The following is a 15,381-nucleotide window of genomic DNA, read 5'->3' on the forward strand; positions in this document are numbered from 1 at the left end:
AGCTCGGAACATCGATCGCATGTGTGGGTGAGTGCTTGGCTTTTCTTCTGATGTGGACCAGGTTCTAGAACAGGGTTAGATTTTAGAACTGGTAAAAAGTGTTGAAACGCCTTTAGGTTTGGTAGTTTGCACAGTTGTTTTGGAAGTAGCCGACACTCGGAGCGATCATGGACCTACAAAAGCTGCAGAAACCGGACCTGTTGCTATTGTGTGAGGAATTGGGAATTGATACAAGTGGTTTGGCACGAAAACCCTTGATTATAAAGGCAATCACTGATCTGGGAACCGATGATGAGGAGCTCAGTGAAGCATGGAACCTCATCGGTCAAAAAAAGGAGCAGCTCAGACAGCAGAAAGAGCGGGAAAAAGAGGAAAAGAGGCGTGAGCGTGAACTTGAGAGGGAAAAAGAGGAAAGGGAGCGCGAACGTGAGTGGGAAAAAGAGGAAAAGAAGCGTGAAAGAGAAGCAAAAAAGCTGGACCAAGAAATTGAGCTCCGGAAATTAGAACTAGAGTTGAGCAAGAGGTCGGGCAATTGTCCCCAGCTAGCGGTACCTCTTCTCAACAAGGAGGCAGATTTCAAGATGTCAAAGTACATGCAGCCATATGTGATATCAGGGGATATCGGTCTGTATCTGGCTAACTTTGAGCGAACCTGCGAAAAACTGTCCTTCCAGCGAGACACTTGGTCTCAGAGATTATTGACGGTTCTGCCCTGCGAGGCAGCGGAGGTTGTCGCGCGGCTGAGCAAGGAGGACGCGGACAACTACGAGAAGGTCAAAACTTGCCTTCTGAGAAAGTATAGGCTTAGCGCCGAGGCGTTCAGACAACGTTTTCGGAACGCTACTAAGTCCAGGGACGAGAGTTACCCTGAATTCCTGTACAATTTAAGAGTTAATTTGGGCGAGTGGCTAAAGAGCACTGATTCCTACAGTGATAGGGACGCTGTAGTCGAGCGAATTCTTTTGGAGCAGTTTTATAAGTGCCTCCCAGAAAAAGAAAGAAATTGGTTACAGGACCGAGGCGAAATTAAGTCGGCAACTGAAGCTGCCGAACTTATTGAGGAGTATGCTTCACGCCGACAATTCAGCAACCCAGCAGTGGATAGGCCCCGCAATCCCAAGTTCAGTATGAAAAACCGTCAGGAAAGGCACTTTGCTAGAGTTGGAAACGAAGAAATGAAGGTTTCTTCAGGCAGAGTCCCTAGAAAGGACGGCAGTGAGAAAAGTGGGGAAGTGACCAACGCGCAGAACACAAAGAACAAGCTTGAGGCTAGGAAGCCGCTCACATGCTTTAGGTGTAATGAGCAGGGTCACATTGCCGTCAACTGCCGGAAAGAAAAGATTGCTTTCTCGTATGTCAGGGACTGCGATGAAAATATGCAGCTTTTAGAACCCTACCTGCATGACCTAGTAGTCAACGGGAAGCCTTGCAAGGTACTGCGCGATTCGGCCGCAACGATGGATGTTGTCCATCCGGCGTATGTATCGCCTTCCGACTATACAGGACAGTGTGCATGGATCCGACAGGTAGTTGAGGAACAGAGTGTGTGCTTGCCGATCGCGAACGTGGTCATCGAGGGCCCTTTCGGCGAATTAACAACCGAGGCTGCCGTTTCAGGAAAGCTTCCTAAGTGCTATCCGTATTTGTTCTCCAACAAATCGGACATGCTGCTGCGAAAGAGGGGCATCCTTTTCGGAGACAGAGTTGTGCAAGCCTTAACACGTTCAAAGGCGCGAGAACTAGCTACACTGCTCATTCCAGAAAAATCCACAGCGGAGGAAACGGCAGTTAAAACAGTGGTAAATGCGGAAGATAGCAGGTCAGAAAACTTTGAGAGCGAGGCATCTCAGATATGTCAACTTGAAAGGGAGCTTGATGAGACGCGGAATGAGGACGTTCTTGAGAGTAACCTCTTGCCGCCAGTGTCTAGTAATCTCACGAGACTTTTTAGTGGAACCCGAGAGGACTTAGCTATGGAGCAAGCCAATGATCCCAAGAATAAGCTCGAAGTACAGTGGGAAGGACCTGCTAAAGTCGTTGCAGAGCTTTCTGACACTAACTACGCAGTGAAAATCCCCGATAGGCGTAAAGCAGTGCGCATTTATCATTGCAATCTTATGAAGCCTTATGTGCAGAGGGAAGCCGTGGTAAATCTAACGTTAAACCTTCCCGAGGAGATGGGGGACAACTTGATTTGCCTCAGCGGAAAAGGAAGCAACGCTCAGGAGCTTCTCAAAAAGACGGAGCAGAGAGGAGAACTAAAGAAATCCCAGCTGTCCGATCTGGGCGAGATAATAACAGAGTTTGAGGCCTGCTTCGTGGACAGGCCAGGCAGGACTGATTTGACTGAGCACGATATTGAGCTGACTTCAGACGTGCCAGTGCGATCAAGGTGCTACCGATTTTCTCCAAGGCAAAGAGAAATTCTGGATAGGGAAGTAACTCGCATGCTGGAATTGGGAGTAATAAAACCCTCGGAAAGCGATTATGCTTCGCCTATGATCTTAGTAGAAGCTCCAGGTAAAGACCCTAGGCCTGTGGTAGACTACCGAAAGCTAAATTCTCTCACCAGGGATCAAGTGTATCCTATTCCGAATATTGAGGAGAGAGTAGAACAGGTCAGTAGAGCGGCATATGTGACTACGCTGGACCTTACTCGAGGATACTGGCAAGTACCGCTCACTGAACGCGCCAGCAGATACGCGGCTTTCGTCACTCCGACGGGCAGCTACCAGCCAACAATGATGAGTTTGGGGCTCAAAAATGCTCCATTTTGTTTTTCCCGACTCATGGATAGGGTTTTAAATGGGTGTGAAACATTCGCGGTGCCTTATTTAGATGACATTGCGGTTTTTTCCGACTCATGGGCGGACCATATGGTACATCTAAGAGCTGTACTGAGCCTTTTGCGTCAAGCTGGACTAACCGTAAAGGCCGAGAAATGTTGCCTGGCAAGGGCGACCGTGGACTACTTGGGTCACAATGTAGGTCAAGGTTTCAGGAAACCCAGCGAGATTAAGATTTCTGCGGTGGCAGACTACCCGCGGCCGAGCACGAAGACGGAAATTCGGGCATTCTTAGGGCTGACGGGATACTACAACCACTACATCCCTCACTATTCATCTTTGGCTAGCCCTCTGACCGACGCTCTCCGCAAGACAGAACCGACAAATGTAGTCTGGGACGAACAAAAGGAAGCCTCCTTCGTAAACCTGAAGGCTGTGCTGATTAGCCGTCCGGTATTGCGAGCTCCAGACTATGGCCGAGAATTCACGGTCCAGTGTGATGCCAGTGATCGAGGGTTAGGTGCTGTTCTCTGCCAGAGAGATGACGACGGTAATGAGCACCCCGTGCTCTACTTGAGCAGAAAACTGAGTACTAGAGAGAGGGCTTATTGCGCGTCAGAGAAAGAATGCGCTTGCATTGTATGGGCCATTCAAAAATTGCAGTGCTATCTTGGAGGGGCCAAATTCACCGTAGAGACGGACCATTGTCCCCTGGCTTGGCTGCAAACTGCGACATCAAAGAACAGTCGCCTTCTTAGGTGGAGCTTGATTTTACAGCAGTACAATTTTGAAATAAGATACAAAAAGGGGAAGTTAAATGGGAATGCGGACGCGCTTAGCCGCTCTTTCTAAGCGGTCCGAGATGTTCCTCACCATGTATCCAAATTGATAATCAGGTTTTTTTTTTTTTTTTTCGTGCGCTTGTATATGTGTGGCTATGTAAAGCAGCACGTTTGGTTTTCTAGGAATACGTGGGTCCTGAACGTCTTGAGAGTGGGCTTTTCTCGAACAACAATGGCAGTTTTCTTTTAACCTGGTCTCTTCAGACGGGAGCCGAGTGCTTGCTTCGACATGTGGTTGAGTTTCAGACAGCTCGAGCAATTTGGCCTACAACAATCAAGACAACGCGACAAGCAACAGCGAGCTTCAAGCGTTCACGTGCAGGCCATTAAGTCGTCTCTTCATGCAGCAGCTGGGACTGCTGCCCTCCGAGACTCTTCTGGCGGGGGAGGAGGCTGTTACGACCAAGCATCCGCATTTGCGCGCTCTATTGTTCGCCTGTGGGCATGGATAAGTGCTGTGAATATGTGGTGATGGTCCAATGGCTCTAAGTGAGCCTGTTTCCAGGAATCCTGTTTTGTAAGCCTGTTTTGCTTTGTGGACACTCTGCAAATGCCAAATTGACCCTGCCAAGAGAACGTCTGGAAAAACACAAAGAAACGTCCCCCTGCGGGAAATGCAGGAAGTGCTTTCTTTCTTTTGTTCACCCTTCCAGTCGATAAGCCCTATCGTCCAGTGAGGAATGCCTACTTTCCAAAGGAGACGACAGAGTGACATGTCCGCTGACGTGCAGGACAAGAAAGGAGCATGACGCATACAGCCATTAAGTGATTTCCCAGGAATGCAGGAAAGATTTGCAATTGTCGAAAACGGACAATGCTGGGAGCGGATGCGGCGCCACGTGCACTCGGGTTTCTGAGAAGTAAAACCACTTGTCAGAACCAGCCTGTGGTTTCTTTGCTGAAGAATAGAAATGTACCTCCTCTCCTCGCCGTTCCCAAGCTTTTCCCGCCAACAAGTGATCACGCCCAACGAATGAATGCCGGACCAGTCAGTGCTTCAGACCATCAGTGCAGTGATGTGTTCGATTGGATGCCGATACCTGAGGGGCGTGCCCTGGATTTGGTTGGTCAGCATCTTCAGAGAGGGGCTGGACATAGGGGGTTTTAAGGACGCTGCAGAGCACGAAATGTCGCTCTGGGCCCTGGGTAAACGGCTCATCCAGTCGCTTCTCGCTATGAACTCTTAACGCTTGCCATTTTGCTGATGTACCCTTCTTTTTCGTGTAAATATTGTAAATAAGTTTTCTCAAAGTGCCATAAAACCTGCTTGTACATATTTCACCAACTTCGAAGATTCAATCCTACTTCAACCCCGAGTCTCTGCACGCTACCAAGTGAAGGCCGGGTCGACGTAGCCCCAGCGTCACGACAGAGTTCATAATTGAAATTAAAAAAAATTGCACTAACAAAATTTTAGCCTCGGTAAACACAATTCCCTGCGAAGCGCTTTCAAATATAAAACTAATTAAGTAAAGCTCTCGAATCTTAATTAGAAATCCGACTAATTTCACTTATACAATTAATGACACAGAGCTAAAATCAGTGAATGATTTCAAATACCTTGGTGTCGCTCTTTCATCTGACCTAAAGTGGAGCAAGCAGAATAACAAAAATAAATAAAATAATTAATTAATGCATTTCGATAGTTAGCGCCAATGGGGAATTCGAATTTTCTATAGCCCCGCAGCGCGAGGAAATCGGCCGCTTTTTCCGCACGAAACCGGAACGCTGGACGCGCAGGAAGAAGCTCGGTGGAGTCGGGATTTCCGCTGCTGACTTGTTGCAGAGTTAGGCGCCAAAGTCGAACTTCCTGTGCCGTGTCATGCAAGTTATTCTGTACTGTTCCTCTAAATAATAGTAACTTCGCAGCAGGAAATGCCTTGGCTTTTCCTTCCAGTCAGCGGCGAAACGAAATACTGTACATGTCGGGACGCAATAATGCGTGGAGTTCGAATTGGGCGCCTCATTCATTGTGGCGCGTCATTTGCGGACGTCGCGTCTACACCACGCTTCCAGAGAGCCTAATTCGCTCAGTTTCGGTTTAGTGTGGAAAAAGCGCTTGCAGCAGTGTTATAGGAAATTTGTTTTCTGTCCTTGCAAACTCTGATATGGTATATAGTGCTGTCCATGGCTTCAAGCCCTAATTGGCACTAACAATAAACCTACCTGATTTGATTAAAATGTTACTAAGTGATATTTAGTTCATTGGCTGGATCATCAGGAGGTCTTCGCACCTGATTGTGCCCGCCGGGCTGAGAATTAGTTCCCGCAAATATTTCTTTCTATCTTGGATTCCTCAATTTTATGAATTTTTGAAAGCTTCCGCTGAAACACTCGCTATACACAGTCGCACCCATAAGTCAAATTCAAATCTTCATTTGCATCATCCAGATGTTATGGACGCAGACAAAAAAGCTCACATTATAGCTTGACTGCGCACTTGAGCCCCTGTACAAGGGCTCAGGTATTGGTACTCAGCTTACACATTGGCACCAATATAAGTTTTTCCCTTGAGGAGATTTATTTATTTATTCGCTTAGTTAGTTAGTTAGTTAGTTAGTTAGTTAGGTTAGTTAGTTAGTTAGTTAGTTAGTTAGTTAGTTAGTTAGTTAGTTAGTTAGTTAGTTAGTTAGTTAGTTAGTTAGTTAGTTAGTTAGTTAGTTAGTTAGTTAGTTAGTTAGTTAGTTAGTTAGTTAGTTAGTTAGTTAGTTAGTTAGTTAGTTAGTTAGTTAGTTAGTTAGTTAGTTAGTTATTAGTTAGTTAACAATACTGTACCTTCGTGCGAGGGGCCTTAGAGAGAGGGTATAAAAACTTCATAGAAAAACAGCATTATTCACAAGCACTGAGTACATCAGCATCAAACGGTACATTTCAGTCAACCATCAAATGGCCCTTTCAAGCAGGGGGTTATCCAGAGATTGTTCGAATTCATGCCGGTCACTCTGTTCCACAACACACATTGGCAAGTCATTCCACATTTTAGTAATATGGGTGATGGAGGAATATCTGAAAGTTTCACTACGGCCGTAGTACGGCTTGATGTTTCTTTCTGAATATTTATCCCTCCTTAGAGCATCTGGAATAATAGCTTCAGCCCATTTTTTGTCTACGTGTTTCTAATACATCGAGATTACCGGAAGAGAGTATATGCAACTGAGTCTGTTCTTCGATATCAGCAGCAATAAAGCGGACTGCGTACCCCTGAACCATTTCTAATTGTTTCTTTTAACAATTCTGATCAGGACTCCATACTATTGATGCGTACTCAAAGACTGGTCTCACAAAACCTTTATATGCAATGATTCTTACATCCTGAGTAGCATGCTCCAATTTTTTTCTCAAGAAACATAATCTCTGGTAAGCTTTGGAATATACATCTCCTAGTATGTGTGCCCTAATTTAAATTTAATGTTATTTTCATTGCTAGAAACTTAAACTGAGTTACGTTTACCAAACACTTGTCACCAATGAAACATTGGAAGGAAAGAACGTACTTCTTTGTTGTAATGTGCATGTATGTTAATTTCGAACAATTTATTTCCATGTTCCACGTTTTTTTGCACTATTCGCTTAATACCTGTAAACAGTTGTTAATTCTAAGCTGGTCGTCCGTGTATCTAACTGTAGAATAAATTAAGCAGTCATCTGCGAATAGCTTTAGTTATAGATTTAGTTCCATGACAGCTAATGTATCATTAATATGCACCAAAGATAACAACGGTGCCAGAACAAAACTCTGCGGAACTCTTGAAAGCACTGCTGCTGAACCGGAAACATGACCATTCATTTTGACTACCTGGTTACAGTTCGTTAAGTATACATTATTCCATTTACTATATTCGTATCAAGTCCAGCTCTTTCCGGTTTAAAAACTAATTTATTGTGCGACACTTTATCAAAAGCTTTGGCAAAATCTACAGCAATTACGTCGATCTGATGCTTCACATCAATTTTTAATGAGCCAGTACAGATGTGCTGTATTGTCCGTAAAAACACAACCTTAATTTATTGCTGGTTAAATCACGGTTGTTCAGCACCACGTGCTGCCTTAATTCTTCTTATAGGAAAGTGCGTCGGAGGCTCTGCGGGACACTTGTTTGCAAATATATTGAATGCATTCCTATTCTGAAGAGCAGCCATAAGCTGAGGAAGGTTGATCCAAACTCGGTGCTTCTTTGAAAAGAAAAAAAAAATAAAGGAGCTTTGTACGGGGCACATGACGTCGGCTATGGGAGATGTTTCTGTAGAAAAAGAAGACTTTGTAATGCCCCCACGTTCTGCACTCCTCCAAATCTTATTCATTAGAAACAAGACGTCCGGTCTTTGCGTCGTGTGATTTGCTTCTGCTTTGTTCGTTTATTGGCTCTTCCGAAAGGGTGTGCACACGATAGTGGTGGTGAAAATTTGCCGCGGAACTGTGAAAACTTACAACAGTACTAAAGACAAGAGTTCCGACAAACACATCCGCTCTTCTAACATAAAATTCTAATATGAATTCGTTACTACCAGAGCAATGAAAAAAAAAAAAAAAAGTGTTCCCCGTGAGCTAAGCGGCCAACATCTTTTCGCAATTGTGTGTGGCAGAGAGTGCTCTCAATTCACAACGTCATCTCTTTTCTGCCACACCAAAGAAGACCGCATTGCTGGAGAGTGGCTGCGTACGCTCGCGCTGGGATTCTGGACCCCAACGCTAGCTATAAGCTTCAAAGGGCTCTGTTTTACATCTCGTCCTGGACTTCAGCCTATAATCGGTTACCTGTTATCCGTCGCAAATAAGCCTGTTTGCTGCAGATAAAATACTCACCAACGTATTGTCAACTTTAAATACGACTTTCGCGTCGTATCATGCGGGTACTTTAGACCGGTTCGTTACACGATGAACATAAGGAATGGCCGTCGTCCTTGGGCGCGATACGTCATTTTCGATACCTAATTCGATATTGTGCTGGATTATTTATTCTCTTGACAGTTCTGCTGCATATTTGCGCAAAAGCCTCGTCGAGAAGCCTGCCTCCGTTGACCGACTATACCATGCTTACTGAAGCTGGCCTCGATTATCTGACTGGAAGATTTCGAAAACGAAGCTGTGGGATATCGTGCGAGATTACCCTGGAAAGTCTTGAATCATAGCCCAGCATTGACTTGACCAACCGAGGTACAGTATGCTCGTAAGCAAGTCACTCAATAAAAATACTTGGCATATGTTTGATAGCTGGGTATACTAAGTGGTCTCTTGAAAGCTCGAGAGAAAAATTTAGTCAAATTGCGCACTGTTAGAAAAGTGCGGCAGCGTGTTCACATTTGAGACTACTTTTGCACCTGTAGGCGATGGCTCTATGGTGCCCTGCCTCTTCGGTGTTTTTCTCTAATTTATCGCCTCCTGCGTTGTTATAACCATGATTAATTAGAACAAACTTGTCCAACTTTCCGTCCTTTAGATAACACCACAGAAAAAGAAATTTCATTCATGAATACGTGCAATCTACTTGAGCTGCACCTCGTCTTGTGCTGCAATGACGTTAATAATTATATCATAGTTACTGATTCGATTTCAATTCTACTGCGAGCCTGTCTCCATACAGATAGTTACTCCACTTTATGCCCTATGGTGTCACTCATCGTATATATATAAAAAAAAAAAGAATCGCTTTCGTAATGCGATCATCATCAGCAACACACCAAATGTCTTCTCACAGTTATTTCAAAACATTCGAGACTTTAAAGGGGTATATACACCTAATTCATGTTTTCTCCTTTGTAATGGTGCGTACAACATTACTGTACATGGGTCACCACGTGACATCCGCCTACGACTGCAGAATAGTTTATAATCGCGTTTCTTTTCTCTCCATTTTCAGTTTCGGTTTCAACAGCCGAGCGATGATTGCGACGTCAAATTCAAGTCTAGATCCCGTGAGGGCTGAAACAAACAGCAACATAATCATTTCTCTGTCGTTTGAATTCACAATATACAATGCTAAAGCCAGACTGCCTCAAGAACAAGAATTAAAAAAAAGCGAAATGCCAATGATGATAGCTCTGTTCTTTCATGACGCGCGCGACATAGACTTGATGGTGACTTCACGGACATCTCTCGGCTGCTGAAACCGAAACCGAAACTATAGAGGAAAGAAAATTCTAATCTAATCTATTCAGCGGTCGTGGGCAACGTGGTGATCCATATACAGGAATTCATGCACACAATTAACAAGAAGGAAAATGGCACAAATTTTGGTGTGTATACTCCTTTAAGAAGTCTCGCTCAAATGTTCGGCTGTGAAGCCCGTTTTAGTCCACCACCATGGCTCAGTCGGTGATAGCTCAGTCGACCACCACTTCGAATGTTTTTATACCACTGGCCTATCATTATCCTCGCTCTCTTTTTTTCCCCTCGGCCTCTGAATAACACATAGCACGACTTGCTTCAATGCCATATTTCATTCCTTCATTAGATGCTCTGGCCCTGCCGCGGTGGTGTATTATGTTGGGGCGCGCGACTTACGCGCCCAAGGATGCGGGATCGAATCCCGGTCGTGGCGGCCGCTTTTCGATGGAGGCGAAAAGCGAGGCACCCATGCACCGATTTGTCCCTCCCCATGTTCTGTGCAATGCCAGTGCACGTTAAAGAACCCCAGGTGGTCGAAATTTCTGGAGCCCTCCACTACAGAGTCTCTCATAGCCTGTGCTAGCTGCTTTGGGACGTTAAAGCCAATGAACTAAACCAAACCATTAGTTGCTCCGTGCAAGCGTTAATGTTTAAAAGGCATACGTGTACGTCTCACTAATTATTCGGAAAATATCAAACGTTCTATCTAGGTCACTATTTTAAATAGTGCTGCTTACTCTTGAATACAAGCTCAGCTGCTCATGTGATGCTGTAAATTGAGACACCTGAATTCATTACGGAGCTGTGTCCGTGTGTATTTCGTACGCGTGAAAATATAAAAAAAGGTAATTGAAGCAAATTTGCGATGCTTTTCGGAAAGTGACTGTAAAGTATTGTCGTTACTGTTTACGTGCCGTAATAGGTGATGTAATTTAATTACATTTTTTGCAATTTATAAAAGTAATTACTGACGTAATCTAATTACGCTCAAAAATAAAACATTTTCACGTATAAAGCAAGCTTACTTTCGGTAGCCCGATTATTCAACATGTGCATCGGTGAAAAAATGTGCTTGCGTGGCTGGCGACTTCGCGTGGCCGCAAAGACGGACGCGCGCACACGCCCCCGCGGATAATGTCATGGCTGCATGCGCTGCAGATTTTGGGACTTCCTAAGCCAAGATACTCGTACGAACAGACAAGACTTCTGCCTCCCTGACGTTGTGTGTGTCCATGGCCGAAGGGTGAACGACGGACTGTACTCACAGCGCGTGACAGCAGACTTTAAGGGGCGAGGGCGACAGTAACACATAATCAACTAAATCTCCCTCGGAGAGATAAGGGTTTCCATAATCGAGTGGTGAATTGTACTCACCTACGTAAACACTTCATGCCGCCCGGCTTCAGCAGTGGGACGAGCAGTTCCAGTCCCGGCGACTTTCCTGACATGCCTGTGTGAACGCATATTGAAGTTTGCAATGATCGCGTTATCCATACATAATTTCGCTATGAGGCATAAATAGCTAAACACTTCTTCGGGTGATGGTCAGGCACAGGAATGTTAAAAAGAAATACAGGGCGGTTAATTATCATTATACGATGAAGATGTGTTAACAGTGGGTCTTTTGTCCTTGCTTTGAATTGTTTGTCTTTATATTGGCTTACTGGTTTGCAATGCATTTCTTCGCTCATTGAAGATTCTCTGCTCCATTTATTTGAGAAAACTACTGAGAAGCTTCACACTGCTGTTCGATGATTTATATTTAGTCATTATTAGGCATTATCAATTGTGCAAAGTCACTTTTTTTGGGGGGGAGGGGGGGGGGGGGGTTCGTGGTAGCCATTATCTGTCCTTTCTCTCCTCTTCCCTGTACGTGCAGAGAGAGTTCCTCGCTCCTCACTTTCCCACATGCCTACCGTTACAGGTGGCTCCTCCGAGTGCCGTGGCAAGTGTGACTAGTGTACAACAGTATACAAGTTGCCCATTTAATAATTAACTAATATAAGCATTAAGCCGCGGTAGCTCAGTAGTTAGGGCCCTGGGCTGCTGAACCCAAGGACACAGCATCGAATCCCGGTCACGGCGGCCGCCTTTCTATGCAAGCGAAAAGCAAGGCGCCCATGTGCTGTTCTCGAAATTTCCGGAGAACTACACTACGCCGTCCCTCGTAGCACGAGTCACTTTGGGGCATTAAATTCCATTAACCCCAAACAAGTTCATTAGCAAGCTTGCTATGTAACACATCTTAGGTGTAATCTGGTGCGAACCACCTTCGACAATGCTAAGCCAAAGAACGCGCTCTTCGACTTCAAAAATTCTTCTAGACGCGGTGGCTCAGTGGATAGGGCGCTGGGCTGCTCAACCCGACGGCCCATGGTTCGATTCAGGGCGAAGCGGCCGTGTTCGAGCAAGGCATCCGTGTACTGTGCGATGTCGGTGCACGTCAAGGAACTCCGGGTGGTCGAAATTTGCCGGAGCCTTCTTGTATACAGTGTCCAGAGTCGCATTTGGAGGTGAAAAGTCCCAAAACAAACAATAAAAAAATTTCACTTTTTTTTTAGATGTCTTACTTTCATAGGGAAGCACCTTCTGTACTTGCAGAGACGGGCAAAAATAACAAGTTGACATCCTCTACTGACAATGCTGGGTTTGACGAGCTGGAAGTGGAGCGCGACTACGATGGATGCCGTAGTGGATCGAGGGTTCCGCAATAATTCTTACCACATTCAGTTCTTTAACGGCCGTTGACATCACGCGTTACACGGGCATCTTTGCATCTATACCATACATAAAAATACGGCCGCTGCGGCAGCGATTCCCTTCAGCGACCTTCTCAACAGCCGAGCATCAAAGCCATTTAGCAGTCATCACGCTTATTAGGAGAATTGGACTGTTACGGAAGCTCTCAATTAACTTGTATAAATAATCCGTCCTTTTGAAAGGCTGGACGTCAACTGCCTGCTTTCCACTGTCACGTACAGCACGGCAGCAAGACAGTTAGCTCAAGAGGATATATATCTTGCACAAGCTCCTTCGAAGAAGAAATCCTATAGCATAACATTAAGAACAGCTTCCAGCTTAACCATGCGAGCCTTCTACCTAAAGTATTGGGCGCGGACTTCAAGCGCGTTACCTCTCGTGTATTTGAACACGTGGGCAGCCTGTGCCTTTTCTGTCATGATTGACGCAGTGGGGAGCATAATTACAGGTTTCTTCGTATGCCTGCGAACGAGGGTCATTGAATGCTTCCTTGCGTAACATGAGAGCTTCTAATTGACGGGAGATCTTATGTTGTGCCTTTCGCCAGATAAAGGAACGGGTTATCACTCGGGACGGATTTGCTGGTATTCTCAGCGTGGATGTACAGCCGCGCGGTTGCGATTAGGCCAACAGGTCATCATTGTTTTTCACCTATTTCAGAGATCTTCTTCGTCCACATCGACACCTTATTTTCTTCATAGTGCAGAGTAGCAGGCCAGAGGATCAAAATTTAGGCATATATAGTATTTGTTACCACTTGTCATAACATAGCGTAATAGAAAAAGGGCTGTTCTATATAGGCGTGCATGTAGCGCGTGCGTGTAGGACCAGAACAGCACGGAGTCTTAACATTCGTGCAGGGCGATGCCGGTTCCGGTTGACGAGGCGTTTCTTGTTTAGGAGTATAGAAGGCCGTCTCCTCCGCACCTTGAGACAACGGCGTAGGCGATCGGTAGGGCACCAGATGACGCCTGTTTCGGACCAATACGCCGCCAGTCATCTCCACAACATAGATGCGATGCCGTATAGGCCACTGCTCAGCACATTTGCAGCACGTTGTACATCTGTCATCCATACGTCCTGACTCAATCACAGGTCAAGAAGCTCCACGGTTGCGATTTTAGTCGGCTGTCTGTATACTGTCGTACGATGTATTTTGTTCCAGGGCAACAGCTTTGTCAGTCCATGCGGTTCCAACTGTTCCTGGCAACGTCATCAGCAGGTACCTCACCATCATTAGTTGAGTAGAGCTAATGCCAGCTTCCTGGTGTGGATGGTACATCACCTACTGGTTTACGTAGAGTCGCAGTAAACCAGTAAGGCCATGTACCGGTCATAGTTCTTACATCGCAGCTCTTTTATACACGCGAGCAATGCGTTCCACTTCTCCACTTGACTGAGAAAGTGCCGGGCTGCTGGCACAATGAGTAAACGCATATTCTGATATGACGGAAAACATCAAAATTGCGATATATTATCAATGCACACTTCCGAAATTCCAAACAAGGAGTCGGTTATATATAGACCTTCTGGAGTGGAAGTGACGCCAAAACGTGAACCAGCGTCTGCCATTTTGAGAGGGGCAGAAACGACGTAGTGCCGAATGTTTGCTCCATATCAATCGTCGCATCATCATCATCGTCATCGTCATATGATCATCATCATAAACCGGAGTATACCCACTGCAGGGCGAAGGCCTCTCCCATATTCCTTCGAATAACCCGGTCCTAGCAGTGCTAGCTGCATCTACTCGACCCCTGCGAACTTGTCGACCTCATCCGCCCACCTGACTTTCTGCCGCCCCCTGCTACGCTTTCCTTCCCTTGGAATCCAATTTCTTACCCTTAGTCACCATCAGTTATTTATTCTTTCCACTACATGCCCTGACCATGCCCATTTCTTCTTGATTTCTGCTGGAATGGGATTAACTCGAGTTATTTCTCTGACCCACTCCTTCCTATCTCTTAACGCGTTACACCTACTTCCAAAGCTCTCTGCGTTGTCCTCAACTTCACTGCAACCCTTTTCGTTAGCCTTCACGTTTCACCCCCACAGGTGAGTGCAGGTAAGATGGGACCGTTATATAGTATTTCTTCTTGAGCGATAACGGTAAACTGCTAGTCATAAATCTCATAATCTGCGAGTACTGGCCAAATGAGCTCCATTCCTATCTTATTCTCCTAGTTATTTCCCTTTCGAGGCTCCGGACCTGGTTACTACGTACCTGTCCTAGGTATACTCGCCTACCCCTTCCAGTGCTTCGCTTCCTATTGTGAACTGATGTTCCTTCCCGAGGCTGTTGAACATTACCTCAGTCTTCTGCATATTGATTTTCAAGCCTGCCTTATGTTTTCCCTGTCTACGTCATCAATCATTCTTTGCAGCTCATCCCCTGAGTTAACTAGCAAAGCAATGTCGTCAGCGAATCGCAGATTGCTGAGGTATATTCTCCCTCAACATGTATCCCTTATTACTCCCATTCCAAGTCTCTGAATACTTCCTCTAAGCAAGTTGTGAATAGTACTAGGGAGATCGTGTCTCCTTGCCTAAAACTTTTGCTTATGGGAATTTTATTACTTTCTTAATGTAAAACTATGGTTTCTGTGCAGCTATATATAGACATTTTTCAGTATACTTTCACATACGGCTCATCTACCCTTATTTCGCAATGCCTGCATGACTACCGAGATTTCGACGGAGTCAAATGATTTTTCGTAATCAACGAATGCTATGTATACGGACTGGTTATATTCCAAACATTTTTCGATCACCTGGTTGATAGTATGCTTGATAGTGTACCCTTTCCGAAAGCCTGCTTGATCATTTGGTTGACTGAAGGCCAAGGTTGTCCTGATTCTATTACCGATTACCTGATTAAATGCCTTGT

At 45.3% G+C, this 15,381-nt stretch overlaps 1 protein-coding gene across 1 annotated transcript in view; it reads right to left on the minus strand.

Annotated features, from left to right (window-relative positions):
* Positions 1–11,182, minus strand: part of LOC146205633 (uncharacterized) — a 44,947-nt gene extending 33,765 nt beyond the window's left edge. Inside the window, exon 1 of the mRNA XM_084607558.1 lies at positions 11,109–11,182. Coding sequence (XP_084463684.1) covers positions 11,109–11,182 — 74 coding nt within the window. The remainder of the gene's footprint in view (positions 1–11,108) is intronic.
* Positions 11,183–15,381: the final 4,199 nt, after the last annotated feature.

This window comes from Amblyomma maculatum, chromosome 1 (assembly GCF_055883805.1).
Source record: "Amblyomma maculatum isolate TAMU_Amacu chromosome 1, ASM5588380v1, whole genome shotgun sequence".
NCBI lineage: Eukaryota > Metazoa > Arthropoda > Arachnida > Ixodida > Ixodidae > Amblyomma > Amblyomma maculatum.